Below are 26172 nucleotides of genomic sequence, written 5' to 3'. Positions count from 1 at the left end.
AAGTCATATGTAGCAAAGATTTGTAGAAAATGAACATGTTTCTGGAACTTCTGTCGTTTGAAATTTTGAGCAATTTTCTAGAAGAATTATGATCATATCAATGAAATACAAAAAAATCGCTATTCGACAAATGTGCCTTGTAACAAACGAGGTGCATGTTATACAGTCTCTTGTCGACACATTGTGCCGACGTATTTATTGCTGCTCGTTAAGGATACAACGGTTTTTCTTTACGCAGTTTACAAAGTGTGTCTTGGAAGGAAAATTTACAAATTTCATTGTACTTTCTAATCCGCACATGGAAACTTTCTTATTGTTTTACTGGTGAATTAAAGTTACATATGAACGCGAGCATACATTCATTTAGCGTAGGCAGATTAGGCCACAATTTAAAAATGCCCGAGTTATGTAAAATAATCTAACCACAAAATCTACTTTAAATCAGTGTATACCTAGCGCATGGAATTCATATACATATTGACTGTTTCATAGCAGAATTGTATGTACAAAAGACAAGATATAATCTTCCTATTGAGTAATGAAAATAAAATAGCTATTTCTCGACTTAATCTGTAACAATAAGAATCAGTTTTCGCGCTCTACATGTATCTATGATTTAAAAAATAGTTTCAAATTTCCCTTCCAAAATCTATTCTCGCAAAAAATATTCATATGAATATTTCTACAATTAGTTTCTGTTTTTTTTTTGTTTTTAACAAAGTGTTACGCTAAATATGTCACATGCTTTGATCGTGTCTTTTCGGGTTTCTCGACACTATATTGTTGGAGTAAAGAAAAATAATTTGTAATAATTTAAGCAAATGGCGTTTCTCGTATCCCTCTCACGAAAAGTTGAACAGGAGAAGCGTGACCATTTTTCAGAGATAATATAAAAATAATGTGTCTACTATCATTCAGGAGGTCGTCGTCCTTTTTTTACAGCAGTTTACAGAGTTCTTTCTTTTTGTGCCCGATGCATGTCCTATAAAGTTAGTTTTTCTACTTGTATACTACGTTATTCATGAGTAAGCAACGATGAAGAGACTAATACTGTTTACTGAAAACGTTTTATAACGAATTCTCTTCGCCGCTTTATATGTGCGCGCAATTATTTATACGAATGTTTCATTATTTGTTACGCAAATTTTTTAAATGTACGTACATTTAACATGTGCGAGGAATTTTTGAAATTTCAAGACATGCGGTGATGACTCAAATAGTCCAAACTGAGAATTTAAAAAATTTGCATCATATGCATTAATGCAATAATTTTTAGTAGTTTTAGTAAGCAAAACGTTCGACAATACATGACACAATGTACGAAATTTCTTTTGAATTTATATCACGTATTTTTAAGTAGTCTATATTATAATTGTTATTATATTTTCATTGCCTTAAAATTTTATTCACACATGTATATTTTTAGACCATCATTATTCGTTTCTGAAGTAAAAGTACTATGTACCTGTAAAGTTACTGCATATATTATTTATTCGAACCATGTTGAAAATGTTTGTAATTGTGATACTTCTAAAGATAGTCCTAATAGCAAAAAACTATTAATGGGATTGATTAAAATATAGAAAGATACCACATCTGATGCTGTGAATGGGGCACTGATTACAAGCTATATCCTTTGATTAGAAACAGCTTCAAAACACTTTGTATCACAGATAATAAACGTTTATTTGGTATACTGTACTAAAATGATTCCAATAGCAACAGGGTATGGATTAATAAAATTTCTCATAAAATAAAGCAAATAAATTTTAATATCTTTGATCACATAAATTAAAACAAGTCGAATTAGCAAAAAAACATAGATAACAAAGTAAATAATTTTTTTTCAATGCATGCAACAGGAGATGTAACCCTTTATCAATCCTTTATATTAAAAAAGTTTATCAAGATTTTTCAATGAGAATCATAGTTCAATTATAAATTATTGCTTTTTAAAGGCAGCATTAGTTCTTTTAATTCTACCTCAATAAAATTAGGGAACATTTTGCTTACAATTAGAATGTAATAGAATAGAAATACAACTTTTTTTTAATAGTATCAAAAGAATTTCCCTCTCTATATTATCAATATAAAGCTTTTTTACTGTTAAATATATACGTTTTGTGAACAGTGTTTTGAACATGACAAATATTGGAATATATATACAAAACTATATGTACATTCTTCATATTATACACATCATACTACTTTTTATCGTCATTTATATCTTTGTTATACTGAGTACAGATATTAGTACAGTACCAGTGAAATGAGTAATGACAGAGCAGTCTTGATTTTGCAATTTACACAGAAAAAATAAGTATGAAATATAAACAACTTACAAGATCAAGTACATTAAAACAATAATATCAAATTGGTATTGTACTATCTTCAAAACAAATTATAAAGATATAATTGACGAGTTTGAATTTACACGTGTCAATGATCTGTACATGTACACCATCATCATATATGTGAATAATATTTTACAGTACGATGTACATATATATCCAGCAAAAGATATCTCTTTTTATACACTCTATTCTACAAATGGACTCTACATAATGTTTACAAGTTCGAACTATATTCCCGTGTTCTCAGAGAATAAGAAATAATGTAAATGCATCGATTAAATTGACACAGCGTTCTAAGAACATGTTTCAATAGTTGTACATCGACTTAATCGGTACATTTCACACACCATTTTTTTAAAGCACGCGTCAGTACTATCCGATTTCGAATTCACCAAAATATTTTGGATGGAATGCTTTCGTTTGTCTTATAAATACTATAATCCCGATTTGAAAAATTACGAACAAGACTTTGTGGGAATGGAAACACTTTCGTGCGAATTGAATGCACCATTTACGAATAATTTTCCAAAATACTTGAAAACGACATGAAACCGATAGTAATAAGATTCATTAATACTGAAACTGTTAATAATACTTTCCCTACATGTTATTATATAATACTATAACACATTCAAGAAGAAACTAACACTCGAACTGATCATACAGTTTTTAAAGTTATAAAAGTTAAACAAAAAAATATAAAGAAAAAACTAAACGAGTTAAATTGCCCAAGTCTTAAAAGTTAACCATACACAGAGATCAAATTAGTAGGGTGAGATTCGTTTCGTTACGCGTATAGTACTTCATAAAGCTGTGCTCTCTATTGGTGATGCCGCACGATTAGGTGTACAACATCGTTCAGGAGTATGGCACAAATCCGGTGTATGTCTACCGTCCCTCAATTGAATGAAATCCAAGTCTGCGAAAAAGTCACTCTTCATAGTACCCACTGCGCTATCTGAGCCGAAGCTGTCTTGCCTGCAGAGATCTACGTTTTTATAACACCCGCTATACTCCGTTAAAGAGTTAGGCAATTTGTTATCGTACACCGACTTGGCGTCAATTACTGTTTTTTTAAGATCATTAGACTCCAGTTTCGAGCGATCTTGGATGGACATTGTACAGTCTTTTTTGTTATCAACATTAGTCTCATTTTGTGTATTGTACAAGAAGAAATCGTCATTCTTGGAAAGGCTTGAATTCGAGTAAAGGCTGTCCGTATACTGAAGTACAGCCTGCCGTCGGAAACTGCCATCTTTGTGGAGATCTTCTTTCTGCAAAGTATTATAAGGCGAATAATCTTTGTATGTTTTGTCTTTGTGTTTAGCTGTACAGTCTAACACTGTCAGACTTCCTTGTCTAGACAGAATGCTACCAATATCCGAGACATTGCTCTCCTGCCTTGACACCCTGTCACTAGTAAGTTCATTTTTGTCCATTTCTCCTGAAGTCGATTGCAACGAAGTACCAGCTTCGATGGACTGACTTTTCTTTTGCACCGAGAATGCGTTCTTTGGCATCTCTTTTGTAGGAGAAATTTTGGTTCTTCTTAAGTAAGAACCTGTTGTCGATTTCGAGCTCTCATTGCACGGTTTCTTGGAAATGCTTTCGTTTTGATCTTCGTTCTTGTTTTCCTTTTCCATAACGTTTATAGATTTTCCGAGTTGTCTTAAATAAGAACTAACTGAATTCGCATCTGGCATTTTAAACTTGTTTTCTAACTTCGTTCTTGAATGACCACTTGCTACCAAATTATGATCATTGGACTTCTCCACAGACTTAGAATTTAGATTATTATTGATCTTGTACGAACATTTATTATCAATAATATATTCTGGAGTGTCTGACAAAGAACAAGGACTTGTACTGCCCACGTACCTTATTTTTTCGATAGTGGGTATTCGTTTCAGGTTGCTCTCTGTTTGATCGTTTTGCCTTACGCACAAGTCTTTATCGTTAGTAATAGGAGGAGATAATTCATTTGATTTACTATTTTGCCTTGCAAAACATCCAGTGAAACCACTAGATTCGGGAGAGATAATTATATCTGGTTTCTCCCTTCCAACCGTAGTTTCTTTAGACTTTGAATTCTGTCTCGAATATCGCCCTTGATTTCCAAATGATTCGTTGGATTTATTACTGTTTTGCCTCATATACCTTCCTCGAGGACTCACTATTTCAGGCACTTGAAGCGTATTGTCGTTCTGCACATATCCCTCACGCTCCAGTGTACTATCATCGCAACCGCTACACCTTTTCTTCTCCTGATGGACTTGACCTTCTTTAATGGGCTTTAATTGTGGTGTAAGGGTCTCAGGAGTTGTCGACTCGCTGGTGCTCGAGCTAGATCCTGTATAATTTCTAATATCAAATTCCAAATCTGATGGCAATTCAGTACCCATTGATAAATGCATAGCCAAACCTTCTAGCCAAACATGCATCACCTCGAAAGGAGGTCTTTTGTCAGGGTTCAAGTCACAACAAAGAAAGGCAATCATATAAAATGCTTCCGGACAATTGGAGCAAAATTTTTCTTTAAATACATTCTGGTTCAGGCCGAAATCCGAAGATCGCGGCAAATAGTCAGGATCCGCTTGAACGCGGCCTATAATTTCGCAAACAACAATACCGAAGCTGAATATATCAACTTTTTCGTCATACTTGTTGCCCTTCATCATCTCAGGAGCCATCCAATATGGATTCCCTACTACCGTGTATCTTTTCTTTCGCTCCTTCTTCGACGTTTTCACCTCTCCATCGGAATGTCTGCTGTATTTACGGTTATCAGGCGAATTGCCGTTTTGTATTATCCTAGCCAAACCAAAATCGGCAACAACTACAGTCTTATCCTCACGTACGAGACAATTATGCGAATTCAAGTCCCGATGAATAATGTTCATGGAATGTAGATAAGCCATACCGGCGGCGATATCTTTGGCGAACGATGTTCGCTGTTCCCATGGTAAAATTTCGTTTGTATCGTGAAGCAGCGCTCTCAGAGTACCGCCTGCTATGTATTCGGTGACCAAGTGAAGCTTCTTATCCTTATAAAGGACACCGATGAATCGGAGGACATTATTGTGATGTAATGAACGTAACACTGCAACCTATTGAATTCATGTAAAATAAAAGAAATATGGTGTCAAGTACAAATGTATAAATCTTATACAAACTGAGAAAAAAAGGTCAAAAACTTTAAAACTACAAAAAGCTGATAGAATTAGTTGCAGAATTTTCAATTAACGTAAATCTGAAAATCAATGAATTGCAAAAGAAATCATAATATTTGTTACATCTTCACTGAACTGTAACTTAGATATTTTTCTGTATTCTTAAGTATTGCATACATACCGAAGTTTTTTGACCTCTTTTTCAAATCACTCAGTGCTGGAGTATGAATTAATCAATATTACAGCAGTGTTATTTCGCAGTATGAAATTTACCTCTTTCAAGAAGTTCTTCTGAGCTTCTTCATCCACCCTGTATAACTCTTTTAGCACCATAACTTCGTTGGTATCCCTATGTGTAACTTTGAACACTTGTCCAAAAAAGCCTGTACCTAAAAGTTCACCTTTCACTAGATCACTGGCACGGAATATTCTTTGATTCTTTGGTTCCACACGAAATGATCTAGTCCTACTCAAATCACACGTAACATTTGTTGGTGTAGATCTACAATAATATTTAGATCATATTATATGATTGCCTTTTTAGTATCATAGAAGTAGTTTAATAATAATTCATACCCATCGAGCAATCGCGACATAGAACTGCTACGTTCTTTGTGCATAGGATCTTTGTTTCTTCTCAATTGCCTACTTCGCGTTCCACTTATGTAACCTTCGTCTCGACGTTTAAATAATCGTTCTTTATTTTCTGGACTCGTTCTTGGGCTCCCAATTGACGTCAACATTGCCGCGGATGACGAAGAGAACGTTGGTCGCGACACTGCATCGGGATCATGCTCGATGGTCAACTGAAATATTGTATGTGTTTGTTTCTGTATTCAATCATGATCAATTAACCTATGACATTAGCTGATATTTATCGATTCTACTTGTGTTTTAACATAGCTAAATCAATTGTTTATAATATAACAAATTACCTGTAGAACTGCATCTGAATGTTGTATGATATTTTCAATGCTCTCTATAGGCTGATCCTTAACTGGTGTGCCATTCACTTCAAGTATTCGATCACCAATGTGTAATGATATGAGATCACTGGATGCATTCAGTCTGCAACACATTTCGTATAACATCTTTAATTTTTGTATACATTTTTTATAACAGTACATGCAAAATTTTACATGCATTTACTTTATATTTGAGTCTGATGTTATACTGAATACTATAACTGTAATAGTGTCATAATAAGAAAGATAGTAGAAACTAAACAATGAAGCAAATATCACATGTTCATTTGGAACTTTGCATATTTCATAAATTATTAAATATATGACATACAAGGCACAGTAGATACAAAATAAATTCACAAATTACCTAAAATATGACATAAACAAATAATGCAATGGTAAACTCTATTTTCAAATAATTTTTAAAACAACGTGAATAGCATTATGCACTCATTATCATTCTTAAACTGGTTCCAGATGACATGACCAATGTTGGCACATTATTTTGCCACCAATGCTCAAATATGTTATATGTAAAACAATTATATATAATTGTCCTAACATATACAAATGCAATGTAAAATATAGTGTCAACATTGACACCAATGCCTGTTCTCTTTGATATATTTAGAAAAACTGTTTAGTAGTAGAATATTAGCTATTAGGGACCCAATATGCATTTGCTAACATCTACCAATGTTGATCGTGTCCTCAGAAGCCAGCTTTAAGCATATGAACTGTCACTTTACCCTGAATATATTACATGCTTACAAATTTATATAGCACGTATCATTCAATGAACAAATACTATTATATACAAAAAGACTATTTTGCACAAAATGTATATTTTGCGTGCAATTAAAACAGTACAGACTAGGAACACACATGTAATTTATAAAAATATAATATTTAGTGCATAATATTTATTTGTTATGCTGTACCTATGATTAGAGAAGTGGCAGCATAGCCTAAATAGAACCTCCATCATAGAGGCCAGCAGCTTACTGATCTTTCCACGAACATTTCTCATTAACCTGCATTTTAGTTCAAAGTTATTAGAGACTGTACTGGTATACTAATGGTAAATAACCATTGAATTTTTCATGCATGGTTAAATCTTCTTAAATGAACTTTTTTAAGTATAATTTTATCAGAAAGAAAAATAAGATGGCCAGTATAGACCATAAAATTTATTTCTGTATGTCCATCTTAAAATTATTACATAGGTCAACTATAGTAACTAAAATTGACTCTCTCCATTAAAACTAAAAATATGAGAGTAAAGAATAGTAACTACAATGAAACTAGTTCTTGTAAAACTCATTATTTTACAAGGATAAGCAACCTAATTATTCTTTCTTTCATCTTTTGCTTTTCCTCAGTTTTATTGCTTTTCTTAAGGCTAATTCATATTATTCTTTCAAACATGTTTTGTTCGGAGAAATTTTCAGTATATTGTGTATAAATATTTATGTGTGTAGCACATGGAGTCTGAACATAAACATGCTAGAACCACTACATATCTGAATGAATAGTATAAATCAGTTTTAAACTAATATGGAGGCATTTATCCTTCAAATATATAAATATATTGTAAATATTTTGTATACTTACTCAGATATACGAAACAAAGCACCACAATTTCGAGGACTAGGAGTCGTGTCTAATGTTAGTTTGATTCTTCTTTGCTTCTCAAGATTGGAAGTATTTGGAGGTATTTCCACCAATCTGATGCTATGTGGCTTTCTGGTGAATGGATAATTAGTTATCCTGTTGATTGGCTGCATCTGTCTCTTATAACAATTTCCACAATATAGTTTTGATCTTTCCACTAATGCATAACTTTCTCCATCCCCGATGAATGCTCCACAAGAGTTACAGGCAAAGCATTCTGGGTGAAATTTGTGATCTCCTGCCAGCATAACAGGACCTGTGATGATTTGGCCACAGCCTTGACAGGCCTCTCCATAAGCAGCCCAATAATCATCCTTGCAAAAAAGCAAGCCATCCTTCTCAAAATACCACGAAGAAAGACCAACATCACATGCTGAACACCTGCAAAATAAAATTTCATCGTCTTAGGTCTTAGATACCATCTTTTCTCATTATCTTACTAAAGAAAAAAGAGCATAACAGAAAAAGAATCAGTAGAATCAGTTTCTCTACTTTTTCTCTAGAAGTATTTTAAAGATATTACCAAATAATTTATTTTTACCGAAAACAATCAATATGCCATTCTTGATTTAGTGCCTGTATAAATTCATCCTCGTCGATTGCATTAAGGCATCCAGCACATGTCAGGGTCCCGCCACATTCCCCACTTCCTGGGTCTAAAACACGTTAAATACACAATGTCTGATACCAACAAAAAATAGCTATAAAAGCAATCAAAGATAGAATCACTAAATATTAAAGAGCTCCAAGTTCACACCTGGCTCCTCTCCTTCAATGTTTACATATCTTTTGTTTTGTATATTTACATACGTACACGTACATTTTTTATGCTGTTCCGTTTGAAGCATTAAGCGACTAATGGACATTTTAAACAGTATTAAATTTGAAATATATTAGACGTTTTGGAGTCGAGAAAGCAAACACGACGCGGTAGCGTGAAAAATAGAGCGCGTCAGGGACGTACAGTAGGAAGGAAACGTGATTCACGGTTGACATTAGGTAAGCAGCGTCGGGGAGACAGTTATCAACCAGCTGACAATAAATAGAACGGTTCTGAGATGATCGAGGCGATGTCAAGTGGAGAAACGTGTCGTTGAGATCGCAGAAGATCTTCCGAAACGTCTGTATCTTCGTAAGCGTATAATCGGGAAATGGTAGTCAAAAGGAACGCGTAAATAAAGTGTCGCGAAGAGCGTGGGCCAGGAGACTTGGAAGGCAGGACGCCCACGCGATCCATGGAGCGTCAAGTACACACGCGAAATTGTCGATCGTTTATTATATCGTACGAGACGCTCAAAATATTAGGCGTTCTACGTTACAAGTTTCGACAGTTGATCCAAAAATAAGGCTTAACTTGATCGAAAAGACGTACCGTTCGACGAAACTTCATCCATCACAGCATTTAGGACTGACACGCTCCTACTCCGCGCCTCGGCCACTAAGTTGTTACGCGATTTAGTGGGAAAATCTAAGAGTCGATTCGTGTCTGCGAAGCGCTCAAAAAGAAACTCGATGAAGCGCGCGGGTATTTTAAATAAGCGTGAAAAACGTTAGAGTAATAATTCGAGTTTATTATTTCTGTAGATTAGAATTACAGTGGTTACACTTTACGATGAAAATTTGTTTAAAAAAAAATGCTCACTTTTCGGTCTTCACCTTCTGATCTACAAAGACTACTATTGACGAAGGACTGACATAGATTTTTTTATACTAATCGAAAGAATACATTGTAAAACTTGCAAAAATATGCTATTGATAACTAGGTTAGGAGTTATCTGTAGGTTCGAGAAAAATAATCAGTGATCCTTAGGTACGAAGTTTTACGACTTCAACTATTAAAATATGTTTAAGTGAATCTGAAAAACTTCTTGAAGAACATGTATATTATGAGGCTTCTTTATTTAATAAAGTTGAAGAGTGACTAATATAACTAATATAACTAACTGACGATGACACAGAAGCAGTCAATCGAGTCAGCGTAGATAAAAGGCTTATCTTCTCAGAAAAAATATTTAAGGATGACTACATGTCGCCAGATTACTATCGAATATATTTTAGACTCTTTGTATTTCTTTAAAAACATTTTAATAAAATCACGAAAATTCCCACTGCTTTTCCCATACATAGAGTTTTATCAATTGTAAAGAGTCTAATAATTTCTGCTCTCTTCTTCTGTTTCGAATTTTACTTATAAAGTTTTAGTAATCATACATGCGCAAAATAAGACATAAATAATATTAATATATTTGCAGTTAAAAACGTTTTTCAAATCTCGCTGCAATTTCGAATCCTCTAAATTTATACCTATGTTTACGCAGTAATATAGAATGGAAAAAGTTGGGTTCCATTTTCAATATGTCGTACTGCATATAGTGGCGGACAATTTGAATTGCAGAATCGATGCTGCTATAAATAGTGACCATTACTTATGATTTTTGGATTTTAAACAGCATAGGAAATTAAAATCAATTTCTTAAGAGGTAGTCATTTATTCTTACAGAGTTTGGTCTTCATTTTAAATCAATTTTACAATTTATATTCAGAATAATGTTTTAGTTGTCTTCGCTAAAATATAGTATTAGAATACCTGTAATCGATGTGTGCATAAAGCGTATACGTATTATATAATACTTATTATACGTATTTATGAGCCATTAGAGATAAATAAGTCTATAGAAAGTGACGCAGAATTCGTAATTAATTTCTAACGCTGTTTCAGCGTTTCAAACGCTGAAAGTATCTGCTCAAGTATCTGTTAATAATATTGTAGGTGTAGCACAAATATTTTTCAACATTTGATAATTCAAAGTATAACAGAAATAATTTAATATAAATAATAGTATTAATTTAACCATTAAAACCTACTTTACTCTAATTCTAATATAATAGTTACAAAAATTAATCAGATATGCATAGAGGTATATTCATTAATATAGCTAATCTCATTGGTTAGATTTATTATAAACTAAATACTAAATTGAAAATGTGCAACTTTGATGTTACTTTGAAATAAAATATTAATCATCTTTGTCGTTAGCCTCAACAATCATTTCAAGTGAATTTTGAGTGCCGAAATGTAGCTAACCTTTTTAATTACTTCTTTAATACAATTCAAAACGGAAGGCTGCTGTACAATTAGGGTTTAACTAAAGATTGTTGAATAATAAAATTAGTATTGAGGTATTTCTGAATAATTCAGTGCGACGCAAGATAGAAATCTATTGCACTCTTTCCCGGCCAACCTCCTCGAACTATTTACAATTCCGGATGATTCTCAATCACTTCCGGTTACCTTCTGGTCGCATCGATTATTTGGACCCGAAGATCGCAAATAACGGACGGTTGCTTGTAACATTTACAAGTAAAGCTGTGTAACAAGCTAAAGTATATACGAGTTCATTTTAATCACAGTAAAAATTGTGCTAGGTCGTTGATATTCGTACTTCACCTTCTACATATCGCTCACTTAATACAAAAGTAACATATGTAATACCAAAGTTCTCTATTTTTGAATTATTAGTAGAGAAAGAACAGTTCTTACACTGAGTGACAATATTAATTTCGTTTTCCAGAATGTTATGAGTTTTAACTTGTCACAATTGCAGCAAATGAGCGATATGCTTCAAACATTTTATATATCGATCAAAATAATTGGGGAATCACCTTTTTAGGTACTTCAAGAGAAAACATTGAAAAGCAAGAATTAGAAACTGAAATCTATGGGAAAGAAGTGAGAAAATTTCTCCTTTAATTCTGGTGCTTATTTTCTTGCAATCAATATTTCAGTTCGCATAAGTAAATGGTAATTGATTCTCCAATTATTTTGAATAGTGTTCAAATTTGCTATTATATTACATTTTGGATTAATCTATTTCGAGTAAAATTTAAAAACGACCTTTTTCCAGTGAAGTAATCTAAATGGACATATTGCAAAAATTCAAAGCTATCAAAGAGGATAGAAAATCGTAAATCTTGAGTAATTGATTGGTACTTTATGTCGCTACCGAATTGATACAAGAGTGATCCCACTTTTTATTTTTCAGAATTAATATCAATTGAACTCAATTTAATTTCAGAGACCATAAAAAAGATATGCATTCAAAGGTTAAAAATAAAAGCGTTTCCAGATTCAATATTCTAATCTTTGCATAGAAGTTTATATTCTTCTTGTATCAATTCGATAAAAAATCTTAATCTAGAGAGAATCGCGGCGATGCTACGCGTCATTATGCAATTGCGTGCATATTTGCGCGACAGCAAAGGCGACGAATGATATGCAAAAAACGTGAACCTTGTTGCAGAAAAATAATTGCAGTAAAACCCTCCTCTTGTTACACTTCAACAACAATTATTTTCCAGTCGCTTTATACTCCTCCTTTCATCATCAACTTTCATTTTATTCATCAACTTTATTTGTTAAGAACGAATTTTTTATATAATTTATTTAATCATTTCCTGATCTTTCTTTCTTTAAGTTCTAATCAGCTAATATTATCAACTAATTAGCTTATTTGTGCAATGTTAGAAGATGCTTTACGCGTTATAAATTTCAAAAGGTCAAACACGTTAAAGAGCAAAGAGAATATTATTGAGCAGCAATTATGAAATCATTTTATCCATATTGCATTCTCTTTAATTCTTAAAAAATTCAAGAGAATTGAATATTTCTACAAAGTAGAAGCTTTTCCTTAAAGTTTGTAAGAATGTTTTAAGATTTGGTAGTAAAATATTTATCATCGAAACCTTTTCTGTGTCCCAATTTCGGACAAAAGGGTAAAATAATCTCGCACATTAAGGCGTGCTGACCTCAACTTGTGCATTCGTTGCACCATAATTGCAAGGACGACAGGTGCCGGTGGCCTTTCTTACATTAAAATTTGCATATCCGTTTCTCGCGTTCTGATTCGTTGTTCTGCCTGTTGGTTTCTTTCTTGCCCTCGAATTTGTACATCTTCAAGGGCAGCTTTCCTTCGGAGGGGAAGCTTACTTTTTGATCGTGTATTAAAATAAAACAGGGTACAATCGAACACTTTAATTTTGTGAATCTCTTTTTAAATAATTATTCAAATAAATTGCTTTTTAGTTAAATATTTCCTCCGAATAAAAATGACGTGCCACCTCAAATCCTTCCGATAAATTTTTACTCCATTAAGAACCATTTGCGATGAATTACAATTTTATCCTATAGTCGATTAAAATTGTACCTGTCTCTTTCTGAGACTTCAAGATTGCTAGAAAAACAGTCTTGGGATGATTACCATGTATGTTAATTATTGTGTTAACGCATTAATCTTCTCATCGGAAGGCAATAAAAAAAGAAGGAAGTTCTTAAAGAAGCCTGTAGGCTGATTTGCATATTGATAATCGATAAAAAGGGAACTCGAGCTCGATTAAAATAAAGATACAGGTGGCATGCGAAGAATACGGCCATGTTTAGAATTTACATTGCTCACTGGAACCCTGTTAACAGGCACCACTTCAAAGGCCATCGGCTGTCTTCTTGCGTTTCCGAAGTAGCTAGTTGATATTTAGAGGCATCAGTGGCACATACTTGTCGCTGGGACGGAATTTGTACTGGGAGCACAATCGGTTCGACACTGATTCCGCATAGCCGTTTCTGCAACAAATCGAGCATACTACGATTAGAATTTCCTAAAGAAAAGAAACGTTCAAGCCAGCAGTAGCTTAGGAAGCCCCATAAAACCGCCACCATTACAGCGTCAGCGACACCCTGCAGAAAATCGAAGCTATTTGTCGAAATTACGCTCACAGGCCTTCTCAGGTTCCGCCTCGAAGAAGTTGCTGCTTCCGTTTCAGAGCCTCGCGCATTGCCTGTAGTAGCACTTTAAGGAATAACACCTTGTGGGCGTAATAGTCCTTTAGCGAATCCGTGATGTCATATTTCGGCGAATTCTCCCAGTACAAGGAACAACCGTAGCTAAAAATTGTGATAGCTATTTCCACAATGCCTAACTGAACACTGAAGACTCTGCACTAAATAAGAGTGTCGATATAGCTTTCTGAACAGGCTTGAGAGCTGTTTGGAAAGTTGGATTGTTTATAGATGTTAGCGAGAAAACGTTCAGAAGTTTCCTTTTGGAAGTGTAGCCTCTAGGCTAGGTGGAGCTATTGATCTCAGATAGTGCTCTAGATTGATGTACTTTTTCTAACGCACAGTGACTCCATTTAATGTTCGGACTCTAGTATAATTCTAATTTCTAAGATTTTGTTTTTGTAGATATTTGAGATTTGATTAAATAGTTTTATTTTATAACATGTTTCAACCAGTTCAGTATGCTGGTCTTTTTTTTCTATCAGACAAGTTTCAATATTTCCTTAATGTTTATTACCTTTTCAGAAATACCACGATATTTTAATTTGGGACTTGCATTTATAAAGAATTGTAATATTTGTATAATGATGAAGTCCGTAACAAATCAACACTATTTTTCCTTTTGGCTGTCTGTGTTCTATACTATAATGCGATGCAATGTATTTTTGTTGTTCGTTGCATAGTTATCCAAACTATGTATACCTAAATCTTAAGAATCAAAATTATATGAGCATCTGATCATTAATAGGAGTGTTTCATAGGATATAATCAAAAAATAGAAAATAATAAACTGTAGTAGGTAACTGGACGGTATTTAAATAGTTGTCTTGGGTCACTATTAAAAATCTTCTATACAGAACGTTTACCTACATGTTAAAATAAGACGAAAATAAAAAATGACAAAATTGAATTTGGAGCTTCGTTTCAAAGTTGCTAGTTATTGCAAAAACATCTGAAGATATCTGACTTGAGTTCTATTCTACTGCCGACATTAGGCCAGACACAGCGAAGTGTGATAAACCCCGAATCAGACTTATTTTACGTGCATTTTCGACGTTTTTTCAACAATTAGCTAAGAAACGAAGCCTGAAATGCGATTCATTTTTCTCTCATTTTAACATATAGAATAATCCCTTCAAATTTCTAACACCTATCGTCGAACATCCTGTATAGTAAAATCTAGCAAAGGGTAATATCCCTTCCAGAGACCTGCCTTATAATTAATGATCTAAGAAATAAAAATTGTTAAACTATTTCGTACTGCTTATTAGTTGCCTACCTTTGCCACTGGGAGCAGGGACGTCTCTCCTTGAAGCAAGTCACCTGTATGACATTGAAGAAAAGGGCACCCAGAGTGTTTGCGACCTCGGTGTTAAGATTCTGCAGACACCGACGAAATTTGGCGTCACAGTCGCAATGGGACCGTGTGAACGGGGAATTGTTGCATATGCCATGGATGCACTCCTGCGGCGATATCGTGATGGGACAATGGTCGTGTTCTCTGCAACAGGCGTCCTCGGCGGCGTGATGACCTAGGTCGTCGTACGACGTAGCCAAAGTACCAGGCCCGCACCATTTTGTCCCTGGATAGATCAGACCACCGCCTGGAGGTTGGTTCTGGCAAGACAGAAAAGATACTCTTAACCCTTCGCGTTGGAACAAGTGCAGCTCTCCTAGGGTTCTTCGCGTTGAAATTTAAGAATGGTGCACTAAGGTGAACTGCACTCGTCAGGGAGTTTCAAGTGGGAACGGTTACAAGGCATTGTTATGTTTTTTTGCATGCAGTCATTATGATGCTTCTCAATTCGTGAGTTGTGCTTACGAGGAAATTGTAGCATAAGGGGTTGAAGTAAATAGAGGGTTTAGGAGAGCAAAAAGTAATTTTTCAAGATTTATAAGACGGTAACTGAGTATTTTTATATGTTAATAGTTTCTTTACAGGATGTGCTTTAGTTTATTTTGTACTATACTAAAATGTTCACTAAAGTATCAAACAAAGATGGGATCAAAGGGAGATTTAGAAACGCAAAGATTTGCTTTGACAGGTAAAATTAGTGAAACAATAGTAATTTCATGTAATAGGATAAGATACTCGTTGCATAAGTGGTAAACTAGTGTTAATTTGCTTAACCTCAATGAAGATGTTAAGTGGCATATGCATTTGCTATGAAACTCTAGATTGTAAGATTAATTTTTTTAAACCTCGTCTAAAGACGCTATACCACACTTTGACTCTATTCTATCAAATGACGTTTAAATTAAACATCATTGTTCTTTACACGTAAGCAACTCTCAACTCTTACTGTTTCAGTTGGCAACAGCTAAATGGTTCATAACACTATTTCATTAAAAAGTAGACATTGATAAACTGAGGATTCATAAATTGAAGTAGATTCATACCTTCCCCTTATCGCGGGAGGCTTTGCACGTTTCCTCAAGGTCTGCCACTAGATTGCTGGACATTTGTCTGACTTTCTTGGGATCAGCACCGAGAACCATCTTTTGTATAACACCACGATCAGTATATAAGGCACAGAAAGGCGCGTCCGCGTTTAATTCCACCATTCTGGACATAGTGGTGTCTGCTACGAGGACGCTGGCCTCGGTTTCATCCCCCCAGAGCGTTGGTATGAGCAACAAGAATACCGCGAGCATCTGTAAATACAGTTTCAGTAGAGAAGATAAAGATTGTAAAACAAGAACAATTGTTTCTAGAAAACAACGGAAGCGAGAGAATTTCTTCAAACTAGGAAATGAAAAATAAAAATAGTTTTAAATATAGTAATGTAATAAAGGAGGAAAGACTATAAAACAAGTATAGTTTCTTCTAAAATAGTACAAACTATAATTTTTGATGCTGAGAGAACAACGAAAACGGGAAAACTTCCTCGAAATAGATAATATGATATAGAAATAGTTCTAAATGTATCCTAATTTATTCCAAGGACTCCAAAAAGCTAATGATTGAATCAAAATATCAATTTAAGTTGTGAGAAGAACTTTGTTCTTCTTCTTCTCACAGTTAGTAAAATTTCCATTTAGAATCAAAATATTAACAATTTTAAAATAAAAAGATAAGCAACTTTATGTAATATACACTGATATTTTTTCAAATGATTAGAATTCCTTGACACTCTATTTATTGTGGATTGCTATAAATGGTTTAGTTTAGTCTTTTCATATGTTAAAATTTTGCGTAATGATTAACGCGTTGTAAAGGAACAAAACATACAAAGAAATGCTGTTTGCGAAGGTCATCGATGACATCATTTATTGAGAGTGAAACGCGTCCTCTTAATAGGCAGTTATGTACTATGTCTGGAGAGGAGAAGCCTCGAATTTATTTATCTTTCGATTACTCGAAATTGCACTTGTTAACGCTAACGTCAACATACACGCAGTAGGTCAATGATTTCCAAAGGTGTTTCTCAATTTTCGTCTAGCTTTACCGAATATGAGGAAATATAAATGTTAGTGATATTTTAACCGCAGATTTACTTGATCATACAGAAACACTATTTTGGAAGAGTTACCTACGTCTTTGTAATTAAATTAATATATTTAAAAGGAGTATCTATACCTGGAAATGTTTTACATATTAAGAATGAAAGAAAAATAATATCTTTGGGCTAAGTCTCTGTAAAATAAATAATTTAAAAAGAAGTATTGAAATAATTTGATAAGAAAACCTTCACTTGAGTGACCCTTTAAAGTTACTTTTATCTACCCATTTTGAGAATCTCGATATTTTTTTATTTTCCCAGATCACTAGCTACCTAATTTAAATAACTTTGTATAATTAACCAATTCATTGCTAATTTAAAATATTATACATCTATTCTAAAAAACATTTATATAAATTAAGCAGTTTAGCTCAATAACGTCAGTGACCTTGAAAAGCACTGACCCCAGCCTTTGAATGACAATGTAGAAAGACATCCACCTTTAATCATTTGGAGTACTTCATTACCCTTCCCCCATGTTACTTCTATACCGTTCATTCCCCTCAATAACCTGCTCAATCGCTTCGAAAGGTGAACTTTACGTTTCGCAACAATATATTTAAATTACTATTTAATCGAAGCCCCCACCCCAAGCTGTATCATGTTCCCGTAGTTCCAGGACCACGAGAGTGGACGAGTCGTCGGCGTTACAGATCTAACGAGAACTGATTGCGTTACGTGACAGGACAGCGTGACGTTTTCTTTCTTAATCTGAGTATTAATCGTTGCTCGTTGAACGCAACGATATAGATTGCCCCTCAGGAATTCCGGTCGCTTTAACGAGTCGGCTGGGGGGTAGATCAATTAAACGTCGTGTAACCGATGCGTTCTTTACTCGAGCAGATCGACCTATCGCAATGAGAATGAGTCTTGTTCTTCATTCCTTTTGGAACTTCGTCCATTCCCTATCGAACTACGGAATTCCTTAGATCCTTGTAGAGATAAACCTATCCGTTTGTAATTTATTCTGAATCTTTCGTGTCGATGTCGGAAGGAAAATTAATTGAGACGCTTTACTAGCGTCTGAAAGCAAATTCATGGCCATGTGCAATGTTACTATGTCGCGCGCTTGTAGTTGATTCTATTATTAACGTAATTTGCAATTTTTATATATCCGTCGTCAATGTTGGACATTTTTCTATTACTGCAAGGCGAGTACCAAGGTATTCTTGCGTCCTTGTACATATTTAATCACATCTTCACGTATACGTCACAACATCGGTATTATTATCTAACAATAAGTTACTGTAAACTGGAGGAACCTTGGCAGAACGGAATAACAGTAGTAGGTATGAGTTCATCGATTTTTTGAGACTATACATAATTTTTAACGATTTGAATATTGAAAAATTTGTACTCAAGAAATGAAATAGATATAAATGTCGAAATTGTTAAGGGAATAATTAAATTTTGGTAATTAAGATGTAAATAAATGGATAAAAGATTAATTCCTAGTAATTAGCTATTTTATATCTTCGATTAAATTAGTAAACTATGTAATAAAGCCAAAAATAAATTATTTGTTAAAATAAACTGAAAAAATTAATAAATGAAAAGAATAAAGCATTAAGCATTAAAATACACATTTAAGCGCCAATATAATCTTACTACTGTTACTACTATTTACATGCATGATGAGTCAATATTACCCCACTTCATAGTATTTTTCAATAGGAAATTTTGTAATAGTATTTTGAAATTTGTTTGGAACAACATTTTCAGTAAGTAGAATAAGTTTCTTTGCATTCAGCGTTGTTGATGTTGACACTTGTAAGTGTTCATCATCGTAACGCGTGCGAAGAACGTTTATAGCGTTAAGTAACTGTGGTGAACAACCTACAGCAAACTATTTCCGCACGCGACGTACCTTATGCAACGAAAAACCCGAAAGGACAAGGACATTTACTTGATCCATTTCACTATTATCAAGTCATTCATTGATTCAATAGAATAATGCGCGTTCCAGGAGTGGGAAACGCGAAAGCACTTACAGTTGATACATGGAAATGAAGATATTGCAAAATTGTGTATTGACCGTGCAAGAGATAAAGCCTCATGTTAGTCTTGCATTTCTTCATTCCTAGTATTCAAAATGAAATAAAACAAAATACCATAAGTCTTAATCACACTCTGACTGGCACGTCACTGTTCATTCACGTTACGTTGGATAATATCAAACTACATTGGTATATCATACTTTGAATAACCAAAATTTCTTCTATTTCAAAACTTTCTTTAATATTAAAAGCTACCAAAGCAATTAAACTCTGATTATAGAGCAAAAATATTAAAGTCACATTTTTTGTTTTCAAGATATTGATGTTCAAAGTTTTCAACTTCAGTACTGTCTTACAGACTTGTGTTTTCTTGGACTCTTATTTTTAAGTGAAAAAATTCTTTTAATGCCATATCTTCTTTTTGAAAGAATAAATTCTATATTCTAGATCTCAATGAAGACCTCAATTCGAATTTTTAAAAAATGTAATATAGACCATTTTATTTTGCAGTAATAGAAATAATGGGTAGAACTTATTTTTTTTAAATATATAAAACTAGGTATTATTTTCCTAAAATATATATTGTTTCAGAAGCCTATCTTCAAATCTCATATAAAAATTAGATTTATCACAGGAAATCTGACAGAATTTTGGTCAAATATATAACCTGATACCAAAGAGTTATCACCTATCTTCATTGAATTACAGCCACCTAATTTAACGAAGACCTTTTGGAAGAACTTCTTCACAGAAAATGAGAGTGATCCGAAGCTATGGACTTAGGGTTACATTTCCACCTCAAGGAATTCACGAAAGGGGACAAAACACAATGTCACTTACTATTGGCGTGGACTCAACGAAGGAGACCAAATGTGATGCGAATCTTCGAAGCAGTGGCTACGAGGAACGCGAAGCGACTGATGGGGACTTCACCTTTCCCAAGAACCATTTCCAAAGATTCTCTCAAGGACAGTTGCCCCGGGTAAGGTCGCCTCAGAGATAAGAAACAAAGACTGGGACGAAGGCTTTCTCACCGACTGTCCTTCCTCCGACGGGCAACGCGGAGGAGCGATTCGATTCAGCTGGTTTCATCGGGGAAAAAACCGGAGAGATAGTCTGGTAGACGTCGACGGCGACCTTGCGAATCGCCTGTAAGAGCCTCGAGACGATTTCGTACGAAACACGATTAAACGACTTTTGTGTAACCTCTGGAGATTATGGTCCATCTGAAATGAGCTAATGAAAATGCTTGTTCATTTTTGGGGGATATTTGTGTCGATGACTTTTAAAGAATTACGCAAGTCGATGGATGCAGAACAAATAACTATGGAGAGTCCATTTTTGTTTGGTGAGATCTTGTACATTTTCTGCGTGTTACAAGTTTATTTTATTGAGAGATTTTTGTAATCCTTTTTCATTATTCAAGTAACTATTAAATATAGTGACGAACAAAAAAAGGTTTAAAAAGTAACTAAAAAAAAGAAATATACTAATTTTACAAAACAAAATTATTGAGTATTTAGGTTATACAGAATCTGGAGATACCCCAGAATGGAGAAATCTTATCAATATAAAATAAAATATTTATTATAGAAGATATTAATACACAAAAATCAATCTTAAATTTTTTTTGTCTACCAGTATTGATATAAATCCTACTTGAATTTGTTGTTCTAATGCATGAAATAGTGCAAATTGTAGTTTCATATAGAAATATCTTAAATACTTTACTAGAAGTCAACAAATTTTTTTAAAAAGAATTCTTATTAAAAAACAATGAAGACTGTACAGTACACAAGAGTTAAACAGTTATAATTTCTTAAATTTAATAATGGTAATAATAAAACCCAACAAATTATTAAAACGAAATAAAATTTTCATACTCTCCAAATACGACTGAAGAAGCCGAAAAGTTACAACATCAAAAGCTTAACCCATATCTTGTTAATGAAGCCATAATGTAATTGAAAATTTGATGACAGCAGAGAATAACTTAAACTTCTTTAGCAACAGGTGACGTGAATTCGCAAATCGGAACGAAATTCTCACTATCAAAGATTAAGATTCAATTCTCTCTAAATTGAAATTACCAGAAAAAATGGAGAATAAAAATGAATTTTAACACAAGACACTAGTAACTCATTGAACCTGTAACTCGACAGTTGACACAAGAAATGCCTTCGATTCGATCGATAAAGGCGAAATGGCATATTAAAATTACAAGCAATAGAGCTCTTTCAGTGTCTTCTGATGACTGGCACTACTCGATCGATAGAAACTCGATTCAATTAGCTTGATTAAATCGCCCCAGTTTGAGGGCTGATTCTAAAAGCGTTATGTGAACCACCCCACGCCAGATACCGACGAAATTGAAGTAGATACCGAGAATCTGGGTCAGCGGGGCTCGTTGACGAACTTGTCTCTTGAACCTGTACCGATTTGCGCTGTTGGGACAATCCTATAATCTCATAATCGAGTGTGACCCACCTTCGACGCACTGTGAGGGTCACGCGGCGTAAATCATCATCGTGGATACTTGTCTGAGGCTCTGATCGCGTGGAAAATATTGTTCAATTGCGTTTTCCCATTTTTCCATCGCTATTTATTCTCAATTTATTTATTTATTTCTTAGTTTACAAATGAATTTGTTAGAAATATAAAAACTACAAGTAGTAAGTTAAAACAGATATCGCACATTTATTTCAAAAGTGATATAATTCAAAGAGTATGTTTTTCAGGAAAAACAAAAAATTACTTATGCACTTAGAAGAAAATTATTTAAGTACTAAATAAATAATAGTGACATAAAGAGTAGTGTTAATTAGGTAACTTAATGAAAGTTATCTAACTTGAATAATTTGTCTGAAGAACAGTTATGTATTGTTTGCAATATATGATTTTCTTGTCATTACATACATAAACCGTAATTTATATTTGAAGAATTCGTTGAATAAACTCTATAATTTCAATGTTTAAATAACAAAATTTTTATAACAAATAGAAGTGTATTTATCAATATTATAGTGCAAGTAATTATAAAAGTGATCTAAGTAAAAAATTTTAAAAAGTTGAATTTATCACTTATTTTATAAAAAATATATGATAAATTCAACTTTTCATACTTTTGACATAGAACACTTTCATAGTTGCTGGCACAATTCATAGCTATTTATTGACTCGAAAAAAGTGTTTTTTGAGTTGTATCACTTTTAAAATGTACGTATAATATATGTTGAGGCATAATGCTATGTATGAACAAAAAACAAGAAATCACGAACCAACAGAAAACTCTATTAAAAAGAAATTAATTGTAATGAAATAAGAAAGATCTTTAGCTTGCTAAAATTTGTATTAATTATAAAATAATTATAGAGAATTTCGAGTTATGAATTAGTGAAACAGTAATTCATACAGTTGAGTGATTTACTCCAAACGATTTCTAAATTAGCTTTCAACGATTACTATTTCTTCGCCTGAAAATGACTAAGTTTCCTAATTTCAAAAAACCAATTACATAAATTTAGCTCCTTCCTATTCTATTTAATTTAAACAAAATTCGACTTAAATAAGTTCGAAAAATGAGAGACGTCAAAGTTATGTTTAACCGGTGAAAAATGTACAACCTCGAAGTTCAATAATTAACATTCGCAGAGCCGTCAGCGGGTCCTAATAGACCCAGAAAAGTAAGACTTGTCATCCGATTTTTTTCTAATAAATATTTTTAATGTAAAATTTAAAAAGGATGATGTGTTTCAGAATATTACAACGTATGTCATAGTTAAATATTCAGAAGTGAAAAAGTAAACAAGCATGTTTACGTAAATATTAGCATAAAAAGATTAGGATCTAAAAAGACTCTTTTTACCAATGGCTCTGTGAGTGTAAGAGTTTTCATTCAACAACAACCCTCACAAACAGAATCTCGCACAGTGATCCCGCGAAACACATAAACAGCAAGATTGCAGGACATCAAAGTGCGCTGAGGATCGTAACGGCACGACACAGCATCACGACAAACGTCGACGAGGAATTAGCAAATTAGCGGCAATCTGACGTCAAGAATAATTCCCGAACGAATCGTCGCTCGTTACGATACCATACGCCGTGCACGCGCCCGCTTAAATCGATGAATTACCCTGTGGAAAGCTCGTGCACGTGCAGTGGCGTGCGTATGCATGGACGTTGCGCTTAACACTAGCCAAAGGACAACAAGGAGAGCCACCAATAAACTGGGTGAAACGACGTTCGAACTTGGGGATCGATCGGCGAAGATTTCTTAGTCCGAGCGACTGTTTAATCGACGGCCAGCGAAGAAGACACTCGAGTCGATGGAATAACGCGAAACTCACTGGAAGAAGGGGCAAGGCGCGCGGGGTTGCTAACACACCGCCACCACCCCCGTCTGCGCACCCCCGAAACCGCAACGCGCCTCGAGCTGCTGCAGTGCGCAACAACCCCTTGACTGGGCGATCAGCAGAACTGTTTCTCTGGAATTTGTTCGAGAAGGTGTCGAAGTTAACTTTGGAGGGCCTTGTGTTTGATATTTTTGGGGGTTGTTTTGTTTTCTGAAGGGCGGTACACTTGGCCTGTAGGGAGTTAATATTCGTTTTTGGAGGTAGTTAGTATTATGATTGTGACAGTGGATACGGTTGCTGTAATTTGGTTGGGGATAGATGTGTTAAATTTACATTGGAATCATCTGTTTAACTTGTGAAATAGACTATGACTAAAACTGCCTCTAGTATATTTTATATTGTCGAGAGTGTTTGAAGCCAGTTTTGCTACAGTTTAAAAATGTGTACTTATTAAAAAATATATATAAAAAGATTATTAAATATTTCATAAATATTAGTATTTAATATGTACTAAAAAATCAATTATGTGTGTATCAAATTAATTAAAAATGCTGCAGCGCTGCTTCCTTTTTTACATAAGATGTTATTTTTTAGAGTTTTTTTGATACTCTGCATAAGCGTATAATCATTTTAATTAAAGAGAAAAACTAGGAGCAAAAATTCTGCTACATAAACTCTACTATGGAAAATAGTGATGCAATAATTAAAATCTAATTCATTTTGCTAATAATAAATACTACCTATAATCCAATATTAAATATCTCATTCAGTACCAACGTTAATTTTAGATTTTGGCAATAAAAGCATATGTAATTTTTATTTTGTCTAATATGAAGGACTTTGTACATGATAGTTAACTATTTTTCAATTAACAAATTTAAAAACATTTAAATGGAAGTTCTACTTCTTCAAAAGTTAAATTGTTTATTAGTACCTTGGATGAAAATGACTCACTTTTTAAGAACGTTGATTTTATTGTCGTTTAATTTTAATTTAATTTATTCATTAATTGACTTTGAGTTTGAATATAATTCACACCTATTCAGCTATAAAAAATTAAATGCAGAATACTTTTTGCGGTGTTAAAGGAATTTCTATTGTGTTGTATGCAAATATTTGTAACGTTCTTCCCGAAACTATTATTTTTAGAATCTCAACACGTACACTCGTTAAGGCAATATATTTTGAATAATGTATGCGTATATGTATACGTGACTAGACTCTAACTTTACATTGTCTCATTTTGGGATAAATTATTGAAACAAGTTTTTGCTGTCTGATCCTGAAATTTAAAATCTCACGTGATTAAAGGGACACCGACCTCTAGTTTTTTCAAACAACTATAAATATGACTGAAATAAATTATTAAAACTAATTTCCTTTAAAATTGCGCCCAACTTTTTGGTGAAATTTCAAGAGTATGGCCTGATCCTGAGAGTCAGTATATCACAAGAATAATTAAACACAACTAATTCTTTTAAACAATAATAAATAAAAGCAGTAAAAGGAAAAGAAAATTACAGATCAATTAACATCATAAAGAAAACCACCGAAAATGCTTAATTTCTTGTACATATTTTATACCATAGACAGAAATTTCAACAATAACAATATTAGAAAATTAGAATCGCCACAAGTGAAACTAAATAAATTATTATGTATCATACTTACGTTACAGATATATTTCGCTCAAGATCCCGTTTAATTTTAATTGAACAAAAAACAGGAGACCAAGGTGCGTCCTCAATCTCTTCTGTGACTGCAGATCTGGTAGAAGCGTAGAAGGGTGGTCGTCGCCGTAGGATATTCCCCTGTCTGGTCAAGACTGACTTACTCTCCTTCAACGGTTGCTATCAGACTGGTGGTCGAAACGAGTCGTCAGGATACTAATATTCAGGGGCATAGATATGTATATGGAACTCGTGGTCCAGATGAGTTACACCGGGGGACATTCTAAACCACGTGATCTGACGATATGCTACATGTTTATAACTACATAACATACATAACCATCTGTTGTAAATAGATGAAATTAAGCCGGTTGTCACGTAGAATATTCAAGAAAGTTTTTGTCACAGAAATGAGAAATATTTGATCTCAGTTTAACATTTTTCTTCACTATAATTTATAATATAAAATGAGATAATTTAGCATATATTTAATTGCAATAAGTTATATCAACTAAGAATTTTACGTTTTTATATTTGAGGAACAAATCTATTTCTTCTTTTATGGGGAATAGTTTATTTAATGATAGACTCATTCTTTAAACCTTGTTAATATTAATTTAATTAAATGAAGAAAAGAGAACAAAATACTGA

The 26172-nt window shown here is 33.6% G+C and overlaps 2 protein-coding genes across 3 annotated transcripts; both read right to left on the bottom strand.

The window, feature by feature from the left end:
* Positions 1–2003: 2003 nt before the first annotated feature.
* On the bottom strand, positions 2004–9587 carry Limk1 (LIM domain kinase 1). Of its 2 annotated transcripts, XM_076375310.1 has the most exons (8): positions 9536–9587; positions 8705–8819; positions 8104–8544; positions 7431–7523; positions 6460–6592; positions 6101–6330; positions 5798–6026; positions 2004–5461 (listed from the first exon to the last, which is right to left on the bottom strand). In XM_076375310.1, exons 1-8 carry the CDS (start codon positions 9555–9557, stop codon positions 3158–3160), a joined length of 3567 nt encoding a protein of 1188 aa, XP_076231425.1. In that variant the 5' UTR covers positions 9558–9587; the 3' UTR covers positions 2004–3157. The 2 variants fall into 2 exon arrangements, with proteins under 2 accessions (XP_076231425.1, XP_076231426.1); XM_076375311.1 differs by lacking the exon at positions 7431–7523.
* Positions 9588–11238: 1651 nt separating this feature from the next.
* LOC143177422 (acidic phospholipase A2 PA4) lies at positions 11239–25706 on the bottom strand. Its single transcript, XM_076375314.1, has 4 exons — positions 25523–25706; positions 16397–16651; positions 15276–15613; positions 11239–13780 (listed from the first exon to the last, which is right to left on the bottom strand). Exons 2-4 carry the CDS (start codon positions 16649–16651, stop codon positions 13681–13683), a joined length of 693 nt encoding a protein of 230 aa, XP_076231429.1. The 5' UTR covers positions 25523–25706; the 3' UTR covers positions 11239–13680.
* Between the last annotated feature and the right edge of the window lie 466 nt (positions 25707–26172).

Source organism: Calliopsis andreniformis, chromosome 3, assembly GCF_051401765.1.
Source record: "Calliopsis andreniformis isolate RMS-2024a chromosome 3, iyCalAndr_principal, whole genome shotgun sequence".
NCBI classification, from domain to species: Eukaryota; Metazoa; Arthropoda; class Insecta; order Hymenoptera; family Andrenidae; genus Calliopsis; species Calliopsis andreniformis.
The sequence above is the reverse complement of the archived record's forward strand: the minus strand, read 5'-3'. Positions and strand labels throughout refer to the sequence as shown.